Source organism: Thamnophis sirtalis, unplaced genomic scaffold (genome assembly GCF_051295495.1).
Source record: "Thamnophis sirtalis isolate CommonGarterSnake01/CBP01778 unplaced genomic scaffold, rThaSir2_p1.2 scaffold_4, whole genome shotgun sequence".
Classification (NCBI taxonomy): domain Eukaryota; kingdom Metazoa; phylum Chordata; class Lepidosauria; order Squamata; family Natricidae; genus Thamnophis; species Thamnophis sirtalis.
The window spans coordinates 113,657,300-113,683,162 of record NW_028261384.1 but is presented as its reverse complement, the minus strand read 5'-3'; the positions used below and the strand labels follow the sequence as shown (position 1 = coordinate 113,683,162).

General features: G+C 39.3%; 1 protein-coding gene across 1 annotated transcript; it reads right to left on the bottom strand.

Annotated features, from left to right (window-relative positions):
• Positions 1-876: 876 nt before the first annotated feature.
• RNF112 (ring finger protein 112) lies at positions 877-25,582 on the bottom strand. The gene is made up of 14 exons (XM_087713750.1): positions 25,431-25,582; positions 20,838-20,906; positions 18,812-19,109; positions 16,542-16,757; positions 15,837-15,974; positions 14,824-14,928; positions 14,676-14,726; positions 12,601-12,657; positions 9,713-9,799; positions 9,435-9,561; positions 8,369-8,498; positions 6,019-6,087; positions 4,717-4,777; positions 877-3,504 (listed from the first exon to the last, which is right to left on the bottom strand). Exons 2-14 carry the CDS (start codon positions 20,861-20,863, stop codon positions 2,992-2,994), a joined length of 1,878 nt encoding a protein of 625 aa, XP_087569876.1. The 5' UTR covers positions 20,864-20,906; positions 25,431-25,582; the 3' UTR covers positions 877-2,991.
• Between the last annotated feature and the right edge of the window lie 281 nt (positions 25,583-25,863).

Genomic DNA, 25,863 nt, shown 5'->3' with positions numbered 1-25,863 from the left:
CTTCTCCTGCCACGCTCACAAACCCACGTCCACAAAGCCAAGCCATCCCCATCAAGCCATGCTCACAGAACCAATGGTAAAAAAATGAATCCCACCTCTGAAGCAAACGTAAAGGGCTGATTATTCCAATGAAAATAACCTATAGAAAAAGGTTTGTTACCCTACAATCTTGAGCTGTTATAGGAATTCTATTTGGCTTGTCTGAGGAGACCCTGGACAAAATAGGATAGAATCACAGCATTGTATGAACCTTTAGTCCAAGTCCCCCTCACAGCAGAAATCCTCACACCTCCTCAAATAGCTGCCCAAGCTTCCAATTTCAGATCACCCATGGATCTGCAAAGCAATTTCCCTCTTTCTTCAGGAGAGCTTTTCCTTTGTAGCCTGACAGAGGGGGAAGAATTATAAATGATTCCTTTTATTTTTTGCTTCTACTAAAGTCTTCAGGGGATCATCTGGATTAGAATGGTGATACTAAAACGACAGCGGAGGCAGTGGGACCCAGTTTCTTGGTGATCTTCATTTGGTGTGGAGAAAACATGAGCTGCCTTTAATATGCTAGCTGGACAGAGAAAATTTGTCACCCTGAACACAGATTCTCATTGTTTTAAGAGAGATTCTGGGGTGGTGGTGTCTGCTCCTTGAATAACCAGGAACTTGAAAGTACATCAATTAAACCATTCTGTGTAACAAACTTCCTTGGTTTGCTTCTGGCATTCAGGCAAGCTGAGAGAAATTTTGTTTAAGAAAACAATAAAGGAAGCTGATAAGAATTGTGTTTCCTTTCTGGGAAAATTTAAGTCCCTGTACCATCTCCCCCCATCCAATTTCCTACAACACAATACCAATAACAAACAAAATCTTGTACTTGACTGGTGTTCTTTGGAAATTCAGGTTCCAGTTGGAGACCTAGGATTTATTTATTAAATGAATTTATAGAGATGCCCATCTAATGCAAAATGATCTGGGCAATGTAGTATAATTACATGAAAATAATACACATATAAAAACAAGCCTTTAAAATACAAACCGCCCATGTTAAAAAAATTGGAAGGTTTTTTTTTTAATTTATTATTCTGGTAATATCATAAAAGTCAGTATATCATAAGCTCAGAAAAGAACTTTTTTGGTTAATGTGCAACCAATATAGCCAAAGTATTTATGTTATTATAAAAAAAAATGTTTAGTTGTTATCCATTAATCACCATTATTATCAACAATCTATTACAGTAGTGCAACTTAAAAACATGGAGGTACAAAGAATATCCTATGATCCCAGAACCCAACATTTCATCTCTCTTCTAAATATCTTCCAAAAGAGCCTTTAAAATTCTCTGAAATGTTTTGGGAAAGGTATTTGCAAAAGAGGTTGCTGCCAACTGAGAAAGCTTAGGAAGAATTTTCTAGCCTTTCCAAGTTGACAGACCAGCACGGGGGGGGGGGGGGGAGAAAAAGAGGGCATGGTTTTGTGGTAGAAGGCCGTGCATGAGTGGAGCCACGAGCCCTGACGCTCAGGGCACTGCACATTTGCGCCTGGGCATACACCAGGTCACTCACACAGCCCTGTTGGGAATAGGCCACGGACTGGTTGCAGGTTGTGGTCCATTGGTTGGGGATTCCTGAGCTTAGGAATGGGAGCCATGAACATGATATTCTCTCAGCACAGGGAGACTTTAACAGGTCTTGTCTCCCTGTTCCCACTGGGCCATCAGTTGACTTGGTCTCAGCCATGTACTGCTTTTTAAGATGACCACCAGAATCTTGAATTTATTTATTTATATATCATATTTACAAACTGCCCATCTCCCTCATGGAGGGATTCTGGGCAGTGTATAAATAGATATAAAATCATAAAAGCTATACATATTATAATAAAGAGAATTAAAAACAGGAACAGAATAGTGAAAGTTCAAGATTAAAAAAGGGGCAGGGAGAGGCTTTGGGATGCTAGCCAGCCCCATGGTTGTGTGCTCATCTGTGGGCCCCAACTGGAATCAACAGAGCCAAGTCTTCAAGCACTTATGAAAAGCAAGGAGAGTGGGGCCCTGCCTCATCTCTGCGGGGAGAATGTCCGAAGAATGAGGGCAATGGCAGAGAAAGCTCTCTTCCTTGAGCCCATCAGTCAAAATTCTTTACCCAATGGATTCTGCAGCATACCTTTTTTGCCTGACCAGGTGGGGAAGATCAATGTAATGGGATAAAGACAATGGCAGAGGTAATCTGGCTTTATGACATATAGGAATGTAAAGGTCATAACCAGCACCTTGAGTTGGGTATGGAAACAACCCAGCACCGAATGCAGCTCACATAACTGAAGATTCTGAATTATTTTTTAATGGCAGTCTCATGTGGAGTGCAGTGCAATAATCCAGACAGGAGATGATTGGGGAATGAAAGATCAGATGTAGGGCCTCCTTGTTCAGGAAGGGTTGTAACTGTGACATAACATAAATCACACATTTAAGCTTTGAAGGAGCTCCATCTGGGAGTTGTTACAATATTTCTATGAAGAGCGAAAGAGTAGCCTCTTGTGATAAATTTTGAGATGACAACAAAGCCCACTTTAGTCTGCTCTAGATTTTGATCCAAAGCAGACTATTGCAAAATGGATACCATTAAGTGGCTCTAATGCTATGGATATAATTTCCTTTTCTCCTTTAGAATAAATGCTAGAGCAGGAGAAACATGCCACTGTAAAAGGCTTGGTAATTCATTGGAGCTCCCCCCACCCCCGGAGGGAGAGCCCCAGAGGAAATAATTATTCCTTTAAAAGCCTTTGTTTTTTTTTTTAATTGTCATTTGCAAGTTCAAATCTTTGTGCCAGAACTATGCTATTTTATGGCTATCCCCGAAAGGGGATAATTAATTTTCCATAGTTCTTGAGACAAAGGAGTGCACATGAGACTAGTCTTTTGGGATTAATGTCTTTATAGCAGGTATTTGTTCTTTAATAAAGGAAGTGTGGGGCTTCAATTCTTAAGGTTAACCTCATCAGCTAATAAGACTTTTCTCATCTGACATATTCTCCTCCTCCTCTTCCTCCTCCTCCTTTTCTTCTGTCTTATTATCATCTTTAGCCTCACTGTTGTCATCATTGGTCTTAGAAGAATCCCCTATGCGTCTCCCCACACCAGCTCCCACTCCTCCCCCAACGAGACCGAATGTGCCTGCCCCGGCCACAGTCCCAATTGCAAAAGTAGCACCAGTTCCCAGCACAATGGCTTCACCTGCTAACAAGGCTGCTGCCACAGCACCCACCCCAATGGCTACTCCGGCTTTGATAGCGGAGATTTTGAAGCGGCGCCTATAATCTTCCAAGAAATCCTTAGTTTCACAGTTGAGGTTTGACTCCAGGCAAGCTAAAAATTCGGTCTGATGTGGCTCGTCACCCTGAAATGAGTTTTGGAACTGTTTGAGCAGTTTCTTTTTCTTCTCGTCTAAGCGCTTAGCCATCAAATTGGGGACCACATGTAGGCTTGCCCACATTGAGCGTGATAGTTTATCCTAAGATTGAAGACAAAAGGTGGTAGGTTACAGAAATAGATTAATAGAAATATTAATCATCTCATTATTCATAACAATGCCACTTCTGATTATTCCACTATTTATCATATATACTTAATCTGTCCTTATAGCTAAGACCCCAAGATATTTTTTTATTTGCCATTTTATGTTCCCAATAATCTTTTCTGGCCAATTAAGATGAAAGAAGAAACAAACAAACCTATACCCGTGTGATAATTTTTGAACTGCCAAAATATTTTAACTTCTTTTATGGGTCTAGGAATAGCAATAGCACTTAGACTTGTATATCGCTTCATAGTGTTTTACACACACTCTGAGAAGTTTTAAAATTTCAGCATATTGACCCCAACAATCTGGGTCCTCATTTTATTGACCTCAGAAAGGTGGAAGTTTGAGTCAACTTGAGCCTGTCAGGATTGAACTCCAGGTTATGGGCAGTTAGCCTGCAATACTGTATCTAACCACTGGGACACTAGGGGTCAATGGTTAATCTGCTAAATTTTGCAAAACACAGTCCATTCTCAGACAATATCAATCAAAAATCATTTGATTTTCTTTTTCTGTATTTAATACTTACTAATGCCACTACAGGTAGTCCTCAATTTATGACTGTTCATTTTATATTAGCTTAGGGTTATAACAGCTTTGAAAAAAGGTGATTTACAGCATGTTCTTGAATTTAGTCAGGATTTGCAAACTCAGCAACCAGCTTGCATTTACAAAATTGCAGCATCCTGTTATCACATGACTCCAAATTGTGATCTAGTTATTTTTAATCAGTCATGTGGAACCCAGATTCACTTAATAACCACATAATTCACTTACCAATTCATTTGCTTAATTATGGTTTTTTGCTTAACAACTGTGGAAAAATGCTTGTAAAATAGGGATCTGATCATGGGATGACTTAAGACTTAATGACCACATCTTTTAGCAAGCAAAAATTCTGGTCCTTATCTGCACTTGAACTTTAAAAGCTCAGCCCTCTGGTTTCTATTACAGCTCTGATTCTAGTCTACCCTACTCTGACCAAATGTCAATCCTTTCCCCTTCACTACATGCCAATTTACAGTAGGCAAACCATAGTAATTTGTTCTCTCTCTAAGACATTCCAAGTATTTGTTGTCTTCAGAATCCTCATTTTTTGCCTTAAAAAAAATTAAAAATATAATAAAACTGGGCTTGTCCTACCTGCTTTTGGATGTACTTTTTAAATTTCATCTGGAGCATTTTATTGGTGTTCTGGTTGAAGGTTACAGGCCATCTGAGCAGAAGGAAAAAGGAAATATTAGCAGATGTGGCTACATAAAAATTTGAAATAACCACATTTTCCATACCACAAGAAAGCATGCCAACCCAGTTGCAGGTCATGTTCTTCCCAAACTCAGTAATCTTGTATGCCTCAATACAAGCCATTATTTCATCCATGTTAATACATTGGCCTGCTTAATACAATTCCTAATTTGGAGCCCAAAATCTCCTCCTCCTTCTTGAATCTTGCAATATTTTAAAGTTAATCTTACTTCCCCCTCTCTTTATATCTGAATGTATGTATGTATAAAGGGGAAAAAAGTTAGAATTAGTTTTAAAATGTTGCAAGATTCAGTGTGCGTATGTATGTATGTATGTATGTATGTATGTATGTATGTATGTATGTATGTATGTATGTATAGAGCTGTGAAAGTTTTCCCACTGGTTCTGTGGACGTGGCTTGGTGCGGGTCATGTGACTGGGTGGATGTGGCTATGTAGTCATGTGACTGGGGGATTCAAAAGACAGAAACTCACTTTAACAATGTCCTGCTAGAGTAGGGGGTTGGACTATATGACCTCCAGGTCCCTTCCAGCCCTGGATTGCTGTGCTCTTTCAAAGTATCCTCAGAAGCTACGGGTAGGGCCAAGTTTGTGGTTCCCCTCTCTCTTCTTTTTCCTTTCTTTCTTTCGCAGCACCCCACCCCATTTTTTACACTTTTTAAAGAATTCTTTCGCAACAACAAATGCCTGTTCCGGCGAATAGGCAGGAAAAAAATACTTTTAAAAAAATGGCGGGAGGGGGAAGTTGCCGATGATCAAGCAGCTCAGCTGTGAGAAATAGGATTTCCTGCTAAGGACCTCCAATGTCATATCTAACATGTTCTTCCACCCAAATGCTAACTAGGCCAAGTACAACTTAGTTTCAGCAAGATTCCTTTGCTCTTCTTCACACCCCATTATGGTTTATCAGCCTTATTAATTCCTTGTTGGGAATCACCCGGCAATATTAGAATTGTAATATTAGGCTAAGATTAAAACAAAATGAAACAGAAAGAGTGAAAAGCAAAGCATTTCTACATAGTTGCTCAGAAAACAACATGGATGTGTTCATGGAGTCAGCAATCACACTTGGCTGACAGAATTCTATTCAAATGTGGAACTTGATCTGAAGGATGTTTTCCTTTTTAAAAAGTAAAGACTAGTTATACGTGTATACCAGGGAAAGATACAGAAGGAAAATGGGGAAGTCAGTACCTCTGTGGGTGAGGAAAACCCAGTGTGATATTGTTTCATGAGTTCTGACAAAGCCCTGAAAGAATAAAAAAAGGGAAGATTCAACATATAAAAATAGATTAACAAAAGACTCTCCTAGTTGGCTATTCAGACTACTTTTAAGATATGTAGAGAGCAGGGGTGAAATGCTCTGAGGTCTGCTACCAGTTCGCTTCACTACTGGGTTTGCTTCACTGGCCTGCACCTTTCCGCACAGCGCTGAAAAAGGAGGATTAAGACTCTGCAAAGGAAGTAGAACAGCGTGGGGGGGGGGGGGGGGAGGACAGCTCTGCCACATGATTTAGAGTCACTAGAAAGCAGGATTTCCAAAATGCACGTGAACCGAACCAGTAGTAACACCAGCAGCAACTCACCCCTGGTGGGTGGGTGTGTTTTTGCCCTTATTGGGCTCCAGAGGCTTTTCTTGAGCCTCCGGGAGGGCTGAAACAGCCTCCCCAGCTCTGGAAGCCCATTTTTCACCCTTCCCGAGCCTCTGTGCACACCCTGCACTTACCTGCATCCAAAATGGGCCGCGTGTGGACTCAGGGGAGGGGAGGAGTGGGCGGGGCCAGCCAGGAGTGGGATTTGAGGTTCTCCCAACTGCACAGAATCTTAGCTCCCGAATCCCTGCAGGCCCCCAGCAGCACACCCCTGGACCATGTTCCTTGCTCTCTGAGTCTATAGTAACAAGGCTCACACCAAGCCACACAACAACTGAATGTGGAACTAAAGCTCCCAGTGAGATTCAGAACAATCACCTTGATGTGGTAACTATCCACTGGCTTTGTTTAATGTGATCAAGTAGTACTTCAACAAATATGGATTTTTGAAATGATCGGGGATTTTAACTCTGAGTTTCTGTGAAATCATGTTTTGAATAGGCAGTGCTGGACTTTTCCTAGTTGCCTATCAATTCACACATACAATTTTAGTCCAAACTGGGGTCCTTCTCCATATAACCAGTTTTCACCTATCCAGAATAGGGCATCTCACAAAGTTTGCACTTGCTGGCTTCAGCTCTCGATGCTCCTTTCCCTCTCATTTGAACCTTTCCTCTAGCACTAGGGTAGAAGAGTTAGTTGCTAATAAAGCAGCAACCTTGCATGCCTTGTGATAGGCAGTATACGAGATGTATGTTTTCTGCCGTCATCAGCAGCAAAAAGATAGTTGTTTTTTTTTCCTTTCCAGTGAAAACAAATCTACAGAATGTATAGAAAGAAAAAGGACAATTTAGAAAAGTGTAAGAGCTCCATCTGCTGGCTGTTAAAAGTGACAACACTTTTAATTCCCAGGGGGGAAAAGGGGAGGGGGAGTCAGAATACACTACAGGTATTCCCTGATTTACAACAGTTCATTTAGTGACTATTCAAATTTACAAAAGTGACTTATGACAATTTTACGACTGATGCAACATTCCCATGGAGATCAAAATTCATATACTTGGCAATTTGACTCACATTTATGATGGTTGCTGTATCCTGGGATCACGTGATCACCTTTTGCAACCCTCCGGCAAGGAAAAATCAATGAGGAAGCCAGATTCATTTAACAACCATATTGCTAACTTAACAACTGCAGCAATTCACTTAACAACTGTGGCAAGAAACGTCGTAAAATGGTGTAAAGTTCACTTAACAAGTGTCTCTCTTAGCAACAGAAATTTTGGGCTCAATTATGGATTACCTGTATATAAGAAGACATCAATGTTTAGTAGGTAGTAATGGAGAAATACTGTATGTTTTAGAGCACACCAATTAGGGAATTCTGTGAGTTGAAATCCTTGCTGAGGTTGAGATACAGTGCACAGATTACAACATAGATGTAATTGTAATAAATAATATTATATAAGTAATTTTATTAGAGAAGGAGTAATTGTATTAGGGTTTTTCAAACTTGACAACTTTAAGATGTAGGCTTAAAGTCTCAGAATTCCCTAGCCAATATGGGGGCTTCTTGGAATTAAAGTCCATCTTAAAATTCCCGAGGTTGAGAAATACCTAAAGAAACTGATCTTTTTTGGTATAATAGAAATCTCTATATGCCTAGCACAAATACAAAGGTTTCAGCTGGTTTGGACTGGTTCACCTGAACCAGTAGTGGAAATCACAGGCATGTTGTCCTATTTGGGCATGTTTTTGAGGCCGGAAGTATGAGCGGAAGGCATGCACTCAAGCAAAGCGCATGCATGGAAGGCCAGGCACATGCATGGAAAGTGGTGTAAAGCGGGCGGGTGCATGTGGGGCAAACCGGTGGTAACAAAATGTAAAATCCACCACTGCATTGGTTGCTTTCATCATTTGATTCCCAGAATTCTCACCTTTATCTTATCAGCAAGTTCTGTCCCGGTGAGAGGTTTGTTCTCCTGATTTCTCTGTACATGCATTGCAGCTGATCTGGCAATATGATTCCCATAATCGTTCAGGAATCCCCTAAAATCCTCATCCATACCTGCAAAAAAAAACACAAACCAATTCAGACTGTTCTGGCCAGGAGAAGGTTTTTTTTAAAAAAAACTTTTTTTGGAGAAAATGGTTGACAAAATCTGAATGCAACCCGATTTAACTGAAGATTCCAAAATGCAACAGTGTTGGATTTGGCTTTAAAATGGGAACTATCCTGTCTGATAAACCTTTGTTTCAGTATGTATGTTTATATGCTGTGTGTCTGGGTGCTGGTAGTTGGAGAAATGAAATTGTTATTTTAGAATATTTTTAATATCTCCAAGATTCAGGCTTTGTGCATTTTTAAGTGCACTTTGTATAAATACAAATTTTATAAGATGTGCACTTTGTGCATCTTATAAGCTTTGGGGAAAACAAATGCAGCAGAGGGTTTGCAAAGTTGATTCTATCAACCATGAGTAGTGCTAAGGGAAGGATGAAGAGCTCTTTAGGGGAAAAAAATGCATATTTTGCAATAAGCCACAAAGATCATATAACACAATAAGAAAGTTTTGGTGAATTGTGGCCATGGCAATTATTTGTAGAATAAGAATTTATTTCATAAAAAAATACTCTGAGAAAGTGGAAACTCTTGTTGGTTTCTCCATGGTCATTTTACATTGCCTTTTGGATACAGAGCAATTTTTAAATGATGATAACAGAAAAAAAATCTGTTCCATAGTTTGTCCTCTCCCCCCCCCCCCCCCCCAGTTCCTGTGAAGGAAAAAAAAAATCCCAATTCCATTACAAGCCACAGAATGAATTGATTTAATTGTTTTTAAACTCCAATGCTAATCAGGAAGGATTTATGGTATCAATGTTCCTCCTTCTAATACAATGAAGTCATTGTGCTTATTCCTTCCTAAACTTTATGAAAATGCCAGATGAATCGACTTGTGGGTGGAACATGAAGAAGGTATAATGGAAAAGAAGAGGTTCTTGCCTGCTATGGTGCCTTCAGTTCCCATCACCAACGCCTTGCCAGGGAAGGGCATCAGGTAACAAGATGTGTTGGTGCTTTTTAATATTTCCAGGGTTTGTGAATACCGGTTGAGTTGACCCTCCAGCTTCTGAGGTTAAATGGACAAATAGAAGGGAGAAGATGCAACCATTGTAACACCACCTCACAATCACTCTGTTTCTCTCCTTTAGAAGGACTCCTGGGGAATCTCCTCATTATCAACACAGGATATATTTCTATAATTTCTATAATAGGTTTACCTGGATGATTTCCTGGAGATAAACTTGTCCGCCCTGGAATCCATAGGTGGGTGAGTAGAACCAGTCACGAACTAAGACATCAAGATGCTGCAACAAAGAAGCAAGAGAATCTGCATTTGATTTCTTTCCTTCCTATTCTGGTCCTACTGGACGCATGGAAGCAAAAAACCTACTCTGCATGGTAGCAAAGGTGAGTTAGAAAGTAGATTGTACATATGGCTGCAAAATTATGGGGCTGATTCTACCATTACAAGGAACCACAGGAAGTATTTGCAATCTTATCACCTTCTCCTGCCAAAGCATGCATCTAGCATGTCTATCAATGCTGACAAAACAGGGAGATTGATGAGTAATGCATACCGCTGCAAAACTAGGATCCTTCCCAGTGGTGAAATCTAATTTTTTTTTACTACCGGTTCTGTGGCCGTGGCTTGGGGGGGGGGGGGTCATGTGACTATGTAGTCATGTAACTGGGGGATCAAAAGACAGAAACTCACTTTAATGTCCTGCTGGAGCAGGGTTGGACTAGATGACCTCCAGGTTCCTTCCAGCCCTGCATTACCCTCTGAAGTTCCTTCTATGGTGAGGTTTATAGTCCTTCCTTTTCCCTCCCTTTCTTTTTCTTTCTTTCTTTCTCTTCCTTCCTTCTTTCTCTTCTGTTTCTATTTCTGCCACTCTCTCTTTCTTTCATTCATTCTTTCTTTCTTTCTCAGCACCCCCAGCCCCCATTTTTGGCCCATCAGGCTTTAGGTAGCCTGCTGAGAGCAAAAGCAGACACCCCCCCCCCCCAGTTTTTACCATCTACCCCGTTTTTGGCCTAGCAGGCCTCAGAGAAGCCTTCTGGAAGCAAAAATGGACCTCACCCCCATTTTTGGTCCAGCAGGCTTAAGGGAAGCCTGCTGGAACAAAAACGGACCCCCTCACCTCCCGTTTTTGGCTGTGTGATGCGCGATCATCAGAACTTTTTTTTTTTTCAACTTTTTTTAGTATTTTTTACTACTGGTCTGAACTCGTCGCATTTCACCACTGATTCTTCCCTATTAAAGAAATCTGGCTTTTAGGCTCTGGATGAAATATAGTCAGTTTTCAATTTACAACAGTTCATTTAGTGATGATTCAAAGCCAAAGACGATTCAATTAACAACTGGGTTACTATCTTAACAAATGCAATGATTCACTTAATAACTGTGGCAAGAAATGTTACAAAATGGGGCAAACTCATTTGACAAGTGTTTCACTTAGCAACATAAATTTTGGGCTCAATTGTGGTCATAACTCGAGGACTACCTGTACCTTTTAAGGGCATTCCTACTTTATCAGATTCTTTCTTACTCTGCAAGTCCCCTCAGCTTATTCACTTATACTTTCTTCTGGTCCCAGGCTATGCAGCCGAAGGGGAGCAAAGGTGTCTCATTTCTTCACTTATGGAGGGCAGGAGAATAACAATGAAAAGAATCTGTTCTCCCTAGTGGTACAGTTTTGACCTTTCTCTGAAGCCGGTCCTACTTTAAAAGATTGGTTTTCACTTTATTTATATCATTTACCAAGCATATCATAATTACAGTGAAAATAAGACAACACTTTCCCTTAATTATGTTGCTAAGTGAAACATTTGTTAAGTAAGTGACATTCACATTGCAGTTAGGTTGCTCCTGTTGCTTTTTAACAACCTTCCCCTTTTCAGTTTCCAAACGATCACAATAGGTAGGGCTGATGATACTATGTGGTGACATAGTGGTTAGAGTGCATTACAGCAGGTTACTTCTGCTGTCCGCTGATTGCCAGCAGTTTGGCAGTTCAAGTCCCACTGGCTCAAGGTTGACTTGGCCTTCCATCCTTCCAAGGTGGGTAAAATGAGGACCCAGATTATAGGGGGCAATATGCTGACTATGTAAAACCGCTTAAAGAACCTTTCCTACTGATCTGCAAATGTGAGTGTGTGTGCACTCTCTCGCTTTACTCGCATGTGCTACATCTGCACACTGCCTTCTGTGCATGCGCAGTGCTCACACATTATGTCGGGGCGGATGGGTGGAGCCTCCTGCAGCCACTGCTACCAGTTTTCCCGAACCGGAGGGAGCTGGCTGAATATCACCTCTGTTACAGAGGGCTGTAAAAGCACTGCGAAAAGATATACAACTCTAAGTGCTATTGCTATTGTCAAGGGAATTGTAGCAACATTTGGGTTGCTTTTTTCTCATTTTGGATAGATATGATTTTTGGACTTTTAAAGGCTTACAACACCTATTTGGAAAAGTTATAATTCTGAACAGAGTTTCTTCTTGCTGTAAAATGGAACTTGGAGCCTCAGGACCTCAGGCTGTCTATCCATGCTTTTGATGAAAATTTCATTTTGCTATATTAACTTTCTCACTGCCTGATTAGGTTCTGACATTCAAATCAAGCAGAGAGAAACTTTCTTAAGGGAGCAGCACAGTAAGGGAAGGAAGGGGTGTGTGCTTTGGAAAAATAAATCATTCTACTATTTATTTTATGAATATGGTAGCAAAGATTCCTGCTTTATCCAATTTTTGACTTTTTCTTTAAAAATATTTTAAAAAATAAGTGTTATTCAGAGATTACTGTCCTTTCTCGAGAGGAGAAATGAATACATTATAGAGATAAGTAATGCATTTTCTAATAGCAGTGGGTAAAAAAAATCATTGGTATTCACAATGAAAGAAAAGGAAAGAGAGATGTGAGTACCAGGCAGAAGAAAACAGTGATGAAGAGGCGTTAGCTGTGAACAGGAATTCAGGAACAAAGAGCCTCTTTGACCATGTATAAGGGCAACAGTCCTGAGGGGATGGTGACAGTGGAAGGGGGGGGGGGGAAGTATACATTACATGAATGTGAAAAGAAAGAAGGAAAAAGATGGGGCTCCATACCTGAACAGGCTTCAGCTTGAATTGATGGCCCACACTCTTTGCTATGTACAAAAACATCTGTGGGATGAAAGAAGTAGGTGACTATTAAATTAGGTGATTTAATTTCACTGAAATTAATTGCCTGTTCACTCAGTGGCAGAGATAAAGAACTAGAACATGATTTAGGAAATAAATGATTTTGTGAGTTATTGTTTTTACTGTTGGCTACCTTGAGCGTTTGATGACAGGAAAGATAAAGACACACATAAAAAATATATTTTTAGAAATGACGATATGATAATGGTTCATTGCACAGCCAGCCAGATGTTTAAATTGGATTTGGTACTTTTATCCACCTTTTGAGTCTTTCCCCAGGACACAGGATAGGCAGATGTTGTCATTTGGTATTATTATTCTCTCTTTTATTCATTAAACACGAAACTCAGTCAACTGAATATTTAAAAATGTGTCACAAATACTATTGACTGGTACTGATAGTTGATACGGGTTGCTGCCAGCATCCTAGGTATCAACAATTATCCTTTTAAAATATATGATGTTCTAAGTAGCACAGTTTTTTGCAGTTCCGCTAGTGTTATTGCAGGAAGCTGCAATTTCTTGATATGTTTTGTAAAATTCTTGGACATGGTACCAAGTGCCCCGATAATAATGAGTATCAGTGTTACATGTTTCATCCATAGCTATGTAATTTCAATTGCCAGATTGTGATATTATTATTGTTGTTGTTGTTGGAAGACAACAATAATATCTACTTAAAGTTAAAAATTTGTCTTACATCACATTTCTATTCTGACCGATTCCAGAGAATTCAGGACAATATATTTAAATACAGTACTATATTTAAGTGGATTGGGGGAAGGTATATCTACCCCCCACACACACTTTAAAATGTAATACAGTAATCACATTAGACTACTTAACCTATTGCTTTTAACTTTAATGTTATTGAGACAACCAACTTATTCAAATCAGTTAAAGAATTATCAGTTGCATTTGTACAGCATGCTAAATTGTAAAATTGGAGTGTTTTTGTGATTCAGTGAATTGCATGAACCAAGCACCAGAGATAAGTTAATGATTCAATGGATGTGCAGATTCAGACAATGGGTTAATGTGATCTCTAAGATCAACATGCTGTTGATTTGTTCAGTGATTGTATTCATGGCTGAGTCAATCATGTAAATTGGAAAATGTCCTTACTGGTTTTCCTGATTTATTTTGATGTCTTCATTGTGGACTAAAGTAAACGGAAGAAAGAGTAGATAACATATGCACACATTGGGGCAACAGTGATAGGGATCTAATAATAACTATTAGGTGCCCATGTTTTCCATTGGGACAAAGATTAATCTTTGTTCCTAATCATCCAACTTAAATGACTTTTTTTGCAATCTGACTTGGCCATTTGATATTCCTGTTAATATTTACTCCACAATAAGACTTAGCAATACTTTGGGAACATTTTGGAAAAGATTCTTTGGAATATGATTGTAACACCTATCAAAACTCTTAAAATACCCACATCTTTCCTAAGGTTAACTTAACTTTTCTGTAGTTGTCAAATATCCTGGAAAAGATACAGGGGCTTCAAAGGGTATTACATTTACCAATTTTCATCCTCCTCAGTATCTTCTGTAAGTGGATCTGAAGCACTGCATAACCCTACTACTTATGGAATCTTTTGCAAGGCATGGATTCTCTATTTGTAGTATGCTGAAATGGATTCGAACTGCTTGGGTATCATAGCTGTCAGATTCTTGCATTTCAATCAAGGTAACCAGGTAAAATAATCTAGGATCTTTCCAGTTTTGTTACCTGAATCAAAGGATACCAGAAGTCTAGGCTTTGGTTTATGCCACCTTCTTTTAGCAATATTTTTTATATCACCTCTACCTGATAAGGTTCCACTGGAATGTTTTTGTGATTCAGTGAACTGCATGAAACAAGCACCAGAGGTAAGTTAATGATTCAATGGATGTGCAGATTCAGACAATGGGTTAATTTGATCTCTAAGATCAACATGCTGTGGGCCCTGCAACAAGGACCTCACTTTTAATATTTAAAGCTCAACTCACTTCCATGTATTCCAGGTCTGGGTCCTTCATCTTATGGGATAAATTGAGAATCTAAAAGACAATTAATAAACACAACAAAGATGTAGTAAGTATGTGCTGATTTTACAGTCTAGAGGAAAAAAGAATGATTTGGTTTCTAGAACTCCACCTGATAGGAGCTTAACAGCATGGAGAAAGCTGAAAGCTTGATACCATTGTCCTTGCTTCTCTCTATATCCATTGAGCCCTCAGTGTCAATCAAAAACAAGGCTACCTGGAGATGAACAGAGAAGAGAAATAAATGGATACACACACACACACACACACACACACACACACACATATATATATATAAAACGTGAGTCTATTCTTTTCATTTAATTTCAAGTTGTATAATGTGGATTATTTAATAACCATCTTAGGAATGTGTTCATAGTCACAAAATTCATTTCTGAAATATATTTATATGCTCTTAGCCAAGATGGAAAATCTTTTAGATTTTGTCCTGGTTAAACTACAACTCCCAGCATTCTTAACATTTTTAAAAAATCAAAATGACGATAAATGGAATAAAAACCAGAGAGATAAAACTAATGAAAACAACCAACCATTGTAACAAATGAAAACAAATGGAACATAAAATAAATTATCCCAGTCATTCCATTTGAAGCACAAATTATCAGATACTACCTCATACATATTATATGAAGCGCTAGCTCTCTACAGAAGACTTTAATGATGGGAAAAATGGAAGGAAAGAGAAGAGGACACTCAACAAGGTGAATACAGACTATTACAACAATGATCAGTGCACATTGGAAGATCTGAAGGACCAGGTTAGGGATAGATCATTGTGAAGAAAACTGTCCATTTGGTTGCTAGAAGACAATATTGACTTGATGGTATATCATCAACAAATCAATCAACAAATCAAATATGCAGACATCTCAATTAAATCAACCTCTGGCTTGGCCAAGTGATGTTGTTTATGGCAAGATTTCTATCATACTATCAACCTTTTGGGTAGCATTAATGAAATCTTATTTAGTTTGATGTGTAGGAGGTGGAAAATGCATTACATTCAGAAAATTGTTGAAAAACCTGCATAGACGCTACAAAGAAGAAGACAAAAGGCAGAAAAAAGAGAAAATTACTTCTTGGATTGAACTCTCAAACGTTTACCTTTCCATTTTCATCAGGGACCAAAAATGGCTGATTCCATATCCATATCCCTTTGGTGATACTCTCAGTTCCTGAACGCCATTCAAAACCTGTCAATGGCTCATCTTCTTGGCCCAGCCAAGAGTTATCTGTAGCAGCCTGTCAGCAAGGAAGAAATAAATGAAATAAGAAACAGAGAGCTGCTGAAATAGCATTGCTGTCAAATGATACATATTTCACAATATGTCAAAAATCACTTGGTGAAGCAACTTTCCCTATTTTGCTCTATATTTCTGCAAAGTTCATCAATTTGCCTTTTGGTGAAATGCATGTCTTTGTCTTAGTCTTCATTTTATTATTTATTTTTTAAATTATATTTTATTATTTATTTATAGCATAAATCTCTTGGGAATTTAGAAACGCCTTGAGAGTCATTTGTACTCTGCCGGGGAGATACTGGTGAGATATGAGATATTACTCTACCTTCAGTGAAAATATTCCTTTATTAAGCTGTTATATTTGTTTTTTCAGACAAGGAATATATACCTTATACATTTCCCCTTCTCCTCATATTCTTTAGAAAGTTGCACATGTGCAAAATGCAACCCATGTAAACTCATTCTGCATGCTGGATTTCCTGAATAAAATCTACACAACACTTTAAGACCATACCAATCAAAATCATTTTAAAACACTAAGAAAATAAACACTTATTCTCAGACTTACCAAGTTTTTAAGTCTCCGTAAGAGGAAATTTAGCAAGAAGGATTTACCCTGTCGCTGTTCCCCAATGATGGAAATCAAGCAGATGGGAATATCTTTCACCTCTTCCTGCTCTAAGCAAGTACTCAGGGCCTCCGCATCCAAGTAGAGATCCCCATTTTCATCCAAACGTACTAGCTGTACTGCCTGCCCCAATTCCAATGAAGCTGTTGGCAGCATCTGAAAAGGGGAAGACAACCAGGTAAAAATAAGTTATGTACAACATTTATGGTTACTCAGTTGGAGACAGATCTCAGGTCTGAAGAGGGCCAAGATAGAAGAAACTAGGGCAGCACAATTGTGATGGCCATGCCAGATTGACAGGAGTGGTAGAGAACTTGCTATTTGTAAGCTTTTTTGGAAAGGGACTGTATAATTTTGAATGGAAAATGAAGAAGTTAAGTTCTCACTGACATATTGTCTTTCAATAGTTCTTTCTCTTCCTACAGGGTGGTTTTCAACAGAGGAGGAGATGACAGCTCTGCTCAGAGACCTCTATTTTGTGGAGTGGCCCAGGTTATCTTCACATCTATATGAAGCCATTGGAATCCACCGGCACAGTCATGTATCAACAGTAATATGTCAACCCCACCCCAAACAATGTAAGTGCTGTCCCATAACTCTAAGGAGGATTGTACTCATTGGTTCAAAGTGGCCCATCACTTGGGATCCTTCTTGACTTATAGCAAATGTGGTATCCAGCCAGTTCTGACAGGTTCTGGAAAACCGATAGCGGAAATTTTGAAAAGTTCAGAGAACCGGCAAATAGGATGGCCATACCCCTGCTGCCTTCCAGCTGATCTTCTTTTGTTGCCCTGAATAGGAGAACGGAGCTGGAAAGCAGGTTAGGGGGGTGGTGAGGGAATAGGGATTTTGCAGTATTCTTCTCCTGCCATATCCACAAAGCCACACCCACAAAACCACACCACACTCACAGAACCAGTAGTAAAATCCCACCACGGACATGCAGCTCTTTATCATTCTTCATTTTATAGATAGGTGACAGCTACAGCCAGGTGGACTTTTGAATAGTTACATTTAGTGCACTAATGCAACCATTTTAGGGTTGGGAAGCCTTGCTTCCATTCATCCATGCCCTAGTCATCTCGTCTGGATAACTATAAAATGATCTACGTTTGGTTGCACCTGTAAAGCATTTGGAAGCTAAAGCTACAAAATGTGGCAGTCCTGGACTATGATGAATGTTTCCAACAGGAAATAGGAAAGTTTCCTGTTATACTTGGGAGTCCACTCAGTTTTGGGAGCTGAGCGGCTGCACCTTGTCTTACAGATGCAATTCAAGGTTCTGGTTGTCACCTTTATGGACCTCTGTGGCTCTGAATCTGGTCATCTGCAAGACTGCTTTTTCCTGTATTCACCTGCTTATTCAATCAGATCAATCTATCTTTGAACTAAACCTCTATCTATCTACCTATCATCTATCAATCTAACTACATGCAATGTAGGAGATGACCATATTGAGCTGAGAAAGGGTCAAACGCATCATCAGTTTGGAATCGCTACATCCCCACAGAAGACCTAAGTCTCCCTTTAAAGTCCATTGACCCTTATCTGGAACCAATTTGTCTTTACCGTTAGTAGATCAGACAAGTGGTGGGTTTCAAAAATTTTTGGAACCTCTTCTGTAGGTGTGGCCTACTTTGTTGTAGTGGCTTGTTGGCTATGTGATTGGGTGGGAGTGGCTTGCTGGCCATGTGACTGGATGGGCGTGGCTTGCCAGCCATGTGACCGAGTGGAAGTGGCTTGGCAGTCATGTGACTGGGTGGGCGTGAAACTCATAACAACACTCTTGCTTAGCAACCAAAATGTTGCCTCAGAAACTCTGGCATTTGAAGCACGCAAGTCTTAAAGTTGTCAAGTTACAAGACCCTTGTACCGCTAACTCTTTAGAAAAAAACCCCAGGGGTGTTCAAACTTGACAGCTTTAAGACTTGTGGACTTCAACTCCCAGAATTCCTCCTCTCACTCTTCATCTTGATGATGTGCAGACAGGCAGGGGGAGGGAGTTGGAAGCGGTTCTAAACGCACTGTAGATTTGTGGAACTTCTATAGAAGAGGTTAGAACTGGCAGGAACCCACCCCTGGATCATACACTTGTGTCTAGGTAGCATGAAATAAACTTGTGCATTTGAACTGTACCCTGGCTCATGATTTCTTGCACCTGACATGCAATGCAGTAAAAGCTTCCTAGTTCCATCTAGATGCAGTCTCACCTTATTGATATCTTCCAGATGAGGAAATTGTGAAATTTTTTCCACCAAACTTTTCAGCCGTGCATCTGGCTTCATGTGTTCAGGGTGGCAGAGATGGCGGCATTCAGGGCAATTGAACTCAGACTGTGGAGAATTATTCAAGTGTATAAACAGACAGTCTTGACAGAAATTATGCCCACACTCTATGGAGACAGGGTTATTGAAGGATTCCAAACAGATGGAACATCTGATGTCTTCCTGAAGGTCCTGAATCATGCCACCTACAGACTTTGATATAGGGACATTTGATGAAGTTGGTCTGAAAGAGGCAAAGAAAAAGAACTGAATCAAATTGTGGGAGGCCAGGACTCCCATCTAGTTTTGCTTCATGTGATATCGTAGGACCAAACTGCTCTTCAGAAATCCAGAAGCCCCATCTTGAAGGATGAGCATCAATTATGAGAGAAGGCCAAACTATATCATTGTCTACAGCCCAAATGTATAGATAGTTCATAGGATTTTTAATCTGATTATGTTATTTTCCCAAGCAAGAGGCTCACAGTATGCGAGAAGGAGGAGGAGGAGGAGAGGAGGAGGAGGAGATTAAAAACCAGAGAAAAGGGAATGTTAAGTGAGAGAAAAAGGAAATATTAAATGAAGAAAATCAGTTACTTCATCTGCTTTGTATTTGGACCCTACAACACTATCCCTTACTTCAGTCTTCTATCCGCATCTTTCCTCCTAAAATACATTTCCAATGAGTGTTAATCTCACAGAACAAAAAATGTTTATCCGTGCCTGTGATCTCTGTTTGTCTCCAGCGAGTGAAAGTGAAAACACTACATTCCTCAGTCCAAAACAATTATACTAATAATATGTAGTATTTTGGCTTATTTTTATATTTGTCCTATCCCTTTGTGACAACCTTTTTTTTCTGTTGGGAAAGTCAACTTTGCAATATTACATATTTTATGGTTTAAGTGGAAAAATGAAATCTAGGTGATGTCAGGCCTGCAGTTATATCCCTTTTAGGATCTTTGGCCTGCCACACTCTCTCTTATTTCATTATTCTGTTTCATTAGTGTAGTAGTTGGGAGGGAGGAATAGAAAGGAGTAGAATTGTGAAAAGTGTTGTTGTCATTCTTTTTTAGAAGCCCAAGGTCATCTTTTGTCTCTGCACCTCTGCACCTGACTGGAACCAGTTGGGTTGAGATAGAAGAAGATTGGACCATGTGATGGATTTGTGGGTGTGGGGACAAAATCATGAACTTTCAACTGGGTGGGAATCTGATCTAATTTCCTGAATTGGGATTCCACAGATGTGCTAAATGTCTGATTTATTAAATTGGAACTTTAAGGATCGTTTTGCCTTGGACTCTGATTTAATTCTACGTGATACTTGGAACGATGACAGATCATATGATTGTCTTACCTTTATTTCTTCTGTGACTCATCAAAAGTAAACAAATAAAATGTTTAGTGTTTGAACAGTGAACTGATAATGAGGGGTAACTGATAAATAAATCATAGGTGGACTTAGATAACACTACCTTCTTTTTTCTGGTTTTTCTTTTAGCTAATTTGAATTCTTAAAACTGTCATTTCTTCACTCTAGAAAGGGCTTACATATTATTTAAAGTGTTCAGACTACATCAATTTTCCGCAGAATTCCAAAGTGATCACAAAAATAAATAAAAATACAGTAATACCAAATAATCAGCAGAAAAATACAAAAGTTGCCACAAATTCTGAAATGACTGGAAATGTGTTGATAAAATAAATAAATAAAATTCATAGAAATAACATAATTTCTGTCAATAAATAAATAGCAACATCTCACAGAATTTTAATTTCTTGGCACTCAACCATTTTTTTAAACGTATGATTCTTTGTTGCTATAAAGTTACAATTTTTATTAAATCAATATTCTAAGTGGAGGTGGTCATGGTGAAGATAATGAGAACACAGAAATTAGATCAAGTTATTACATTAATTCTTTCATTATTTCCCCAAATATTTTTCTTTGGAAAATAAAGAACAAACTCACGGTTCAGCACTATTTCTGTTTCCCATTTTGTGGTGACTAGGATGCTGTGGGATTCCAAACTCCTCCTTTCTAGAAGAGAGAAGATCATATCACTAAGCAATGGGTCATCTCCTTTTTTCCATATCTTCCCCCCCTCTCCCTCCCTCCCTCCCTCCCTCCCTCCCCCCCACTCTCTCTCTTTCTCTTTATCTATCTATCTATCATCTATCTATCTATCTATCTATCTATCTATCTATCTATCTATCTATCTATCATCTATCTATCTAATCTAATCTATTAATTATATGCTTTTATTATTTTATAAATAAATCTAGGAAATAAATATATCCAACATATCTTCTTTCTCCTATTTTCCTCACAACAATCCTTCTGGCTGCGTTAGACTAAGAGAGAGTGACTGGCCCAAAGTCACTCAGCTGGCTTTCATGGCTAAGGCTGGAATTGAACCCATGGATTCCTGCATTCTGGCTTGGTGCCTTAACAACTAGGCTAAACTGGATTTTCTTTATCCTTATCTTATCCAGATTTTGAGAAATAAAGATGGGACACAGAAAGAAGAAAACAGGACATGGGTCATGAAAGACCAGTCCTTTGGTTGGGATGGAAGAAATAAAAAGAACCATTTGTGAACAAGAATGCAAAAATTAATGGCCCTCATCTGATCATTATATACAAAGAGCAAAATCCTATACAAAACAGTTCAGAACAAAGGTCTCTGTTTTTCTTTTTCTGTATTCTTAATAATGATTTCAAATCAAATGTATGATAAGCAATATTAAGCGATGGGAACAAAATGGCATACAAGTTTAATAAACTAAACTAAACTAAAAACACACACAAAGAAAAACAAAGTTGGGTATGATGGGGGCTGTAGTCCAAGTATTAGGAATCAGATAAGTTTGGAAATGCCAATGCACAGAACAGCAGCTTCAAACGTGTTTTTTTTTTTTTTTAAAGCTTTATAACAGTGGGATGGAATAAATATATAAGGGACCTTGTAGGAAATCCTAAGTTTTATTATGGGGTAGAGTAGGAGTAAAGAATCTTGGATTTTTCCTCTTAAGGATCTTTTTTATATATTTGAAAGCATCCTCTGTCCACTCCCCCTACCATCAAGGGAAAATTTGGAACATAAGCTCACTGAAAAGAATTACAGTTCCGATCATGTGTAAACATTAGTTCTAGAAATTCGATTAATAGAAGGAAAGAAACAGGACATTCTCATTAAAGTTGTCATGTATATTTGTTCACTGATAAAGGTGAAAACTTGATTTCTGGTGATGTTATAGACATGTCTATGTTACATTTATGAAAAGGAAATAATACTATAATAGCTTACAATGGCCTTTAGTAATTTGTTGCTGTAGTTGTTCAATTTTTCAGTCTAACATTTGGACTTGGGGTTTCCTTGTGGTCTCCTATCTGAGTACAAACTCTACTTAAATTGTCAAAATCAAACAAAGGAGGTTAGGGTTAGTTACCCAGGTGGGGTGCAGCCAAAAAGACCCGCTTCTCATTTTAGTCAGCCTGTTTAATTAGTAGAAATCCTACTGGATTTATTTTATTTATTTATTTGTATTCCACCTTTATTGTTTTTACAGACAATAAAGGCAGTGTTCAAGGCAGTGAACATATACTACACGTCTTCTTCCTTCTATTTTCCCCACAACAATAATTCTGCGAGGTGGATTGGGATGAGAAAGTGTGACTTAATTTAGGTTTAGAATATTATAATGAGTTAAATTATAGACAGAGCAGCATGGTGGCCTAGAAGTGGAGGTCTCTCCTCCCAATCAGGAAGATGCAAGTTTGATACTAGGTAGTGGCAAATGTTTCTCTATCTACGCGCAATGAGTAACTATCTGCTGTGAACTCCACACAAACATCAGGAAGGGCATTTGGCCAGTAAACACCCGAGCTCTGTTCAGTTGTCCAACTCTACCCTGATGCAAGGGATGGGCTGTAGATAACAGAAGTTATAGTCCAAAGTATCTAGGGGATACCAAGCTAAGAAAGGCTGATGGAATTCATTAATTTGGTATTACACAGTAAACTTGCAAGAGAAATTTAGTATTATGAATATTATTTCTGCAGGAAGCTTATCTCAGTTTATATGGTTTCAACCAGTGGTGGGTTGCAGGAGGTACGCCCCGGTATGGGTGTACCGGAGCCTGCCCGGAGCACCAGATACCGCTCTGATACAGTGCTCCGGATGGCTCCCCCGCCCCCTTTACCTGTCTTTTAAGGCTTCTGCACTTCCGTGCATGGCGCATATAGCGTCTGTGTGATGCTGCACTGAGCAGTTGGAGTGTCGTGGAGGCGGTAAGACGCATGCACACGCTGCACGCGTCCATGTGTATGCCGCCGGGCACATTCCAACTGTACCGGTTGGAATGGGATCTGGAACCCACCACTGGTTTCAACCATTAGCTTAAAGTGAGTTGCCATTTTTCATCCCTGACATTCATCTACTTCATAACAAAGAAAATTAGTGTCTATTCTTGATGGTTGGGTTTGAGGTGAGAAATGCAAAGTCTTTAATGTAAATTCACTTTCAATGCAAAGTGAATTCAAAAACAAGTTGAGTAAGCCAAAGAGCAAGTGTTAAAATATATTGCCTTTTGTTTTAACAACACTGTAGCTTTCAGTACCATGCAAATTAGAGAGAAAAGAAAATTGATTCTTCCACTCTTCTGAACATCTGTTCTTGTTTCCTGCTGCTAGAGACAAAGCTTTTTGTAATAAGTTTCATCTTCTATTTCTGTAACATCATCAGCCCACTATTTCAGGGCCAGCTGTACTCAACCATACCCATAGTTTCTGATTCTGTTCCTGAATGTTATGAATGAATGTTAGGTACTTTTAAAAAAAGTATTTAAGTGTGTATTTAAGTGTGATTATAAGGGTGGAGACATAAGAAAAGCCAGCCAAGCAAGAAAAGCCTGCCAGTAAATAATACGACTTTCACATGTTCCTCTACCACATTTTTTGTTTTGAAGTCCCTATTGAAGCCATATTACTTTAATACTCTACTGTATTTCTCTCTTCCACCCCTCTCTCTCCCTCTACCCACCAACCTAACTACTCTGTCTCCCTACCTATCTACTATATTCTCTCTCTATCCCTCTACCTACCAACATATCTACTCTCTGTCTCCCCCCCGCCTACTGCATTTCTCTATTTCTCTCTATTTCTCTCTCTTTATCCCTTTATCTACCTACCTACCTACCTACCTACTCTCTCTCTCTCCCTACCTACCTACTGTATTTCTCTCTCTTTCTCTCCCTCTATCTACCTACCTACTTTTTTAAAAAAATTGCCTCTTCAAAACCTTGGTGCATCTTATACTTATCTTATTTCTCAGAATTCACAGCCATTTTACTGATCAAAATTTTGGGATTTTGTAGTCCAACAATTTGGAGAACACTCTCCTGGCAAAGTCTGCTTTGAAGTTGACAAAGTAATGAATTTATTAATAACTAATGACACTTTCATCTAATGAGAAGGAAGGATTCACTGGAGAAGAGCCTAATGTTGGGAAAGATTGAGGATAAAAGAAGAATGGGAAGACAGAGAATGAGGTGATTGGATGGAGTCACTGAAGCAGTTCGGCAGTCAACGTGAGCTTAAATGGACTCCGGGGGATGGTAGAGGACAGGAAGGCCTGGAGGAACGTTGTCCATGGGGTCATGATGGGTTGGACATGACTTTACGACTAAAAACAACAACAACGACACTGCTGAAGATGTTATTGCTATTTAGTTATTTAACCAAATTTATATGGCGCTCAGGTCATGGCATCTTTGTTCCTTTGGGAAGAAGTTGGCTATGCTACAATAACCAGTAAACTGGAATAGCAATTTGTCCCACTGATTTTCTGTAAATCTAATCCAGCCTGCCTAGCCCTTATTACTAATTCTGAGACGTGCAGGATTTGAAAGCAAGCTTTGCTCCAACAGCTATGTTTATTTGAAGCTGTAAAGCACCTTATCTGCTGTTCCTTAAGTCCATGTTCTATTTTAATCGTCCTTCCTTATCTTTATTCTGGAGGGCAACTAGTAAAGAAAAGATAAAAATAATCATCTTGGTTGACTCCCCTTTCACCTTTTATTATCGGTGATGCAAGCAAAAACCACCAGATCCTGTAATTCCAGTAAAACAATTGGATTTTCCTCTGAAATCTTCCCTTTTTATTGTTGCTGTTCTTTGGTGAAACAGCAAAGGAAATTATTTGAAAACCGCGCCTGATAGGTATCCCACCCCCACTTCTTGCCCACTGCCACTTTTTCTCTGATCCCTCATTGGAAAGAATCAAAATACTTTCTAGCGAGCAGAAAAGTGAGACGTCGTTTCCTTTCTCCTTCCCAATCTCTTTTTCCATGTTGAAGTGAAGCGCGGAAAGGCGAACTGATCGCGAATGCCACAAATATCGCCAAATGACAGGTTAAGTTTCAAGAAGCAAAAACCACGACGCGCCGTCCTTTTTTCTCGGCCAGCTGATCTTAACGCACATCTTAAGGCGCACCAGGCAGGCAGAAGGGACGGGGGGGAAAGTTCTTAAAAGAAGTCTACCCCAACCCCTCGCTATCTTACCTGTACCGGGGCAGGTTCTGTAAAGCTTGGGACAAAGGAGTCAAAAGCGAAAGCGAAAAGAAGCATAATGGAGGCAGAAAGCATCGCTACTTCTCCGTGCTGGAGGGAGATAAAGAAGGTGGCGCGGATTGGTCCACAAAGGTCTCAATGTTAATGGAAAGATGACGCGTGGGAGGAGAGTAAAGAGCCGTTTATGGGCGGAGAAGAAATATGAATCCGACCGTACTAAAAAGATGGACGCGTTTCTGAGAAGGAATTCGGTTCCACCCTGAAGTTTGTATAGTTTTTTCCTGGCGTGCAGTGCAGGAAGAACATTCGTGTGCAGCCATTTTCGTCCCTTCTGTGCAAACAGGCGTGCAGGAATACTCACAAATGGAATTGAACTGAGTTTTTTTCTTTTAAATTTTCTTTTATTTCTTTCTTTTACCAGTTT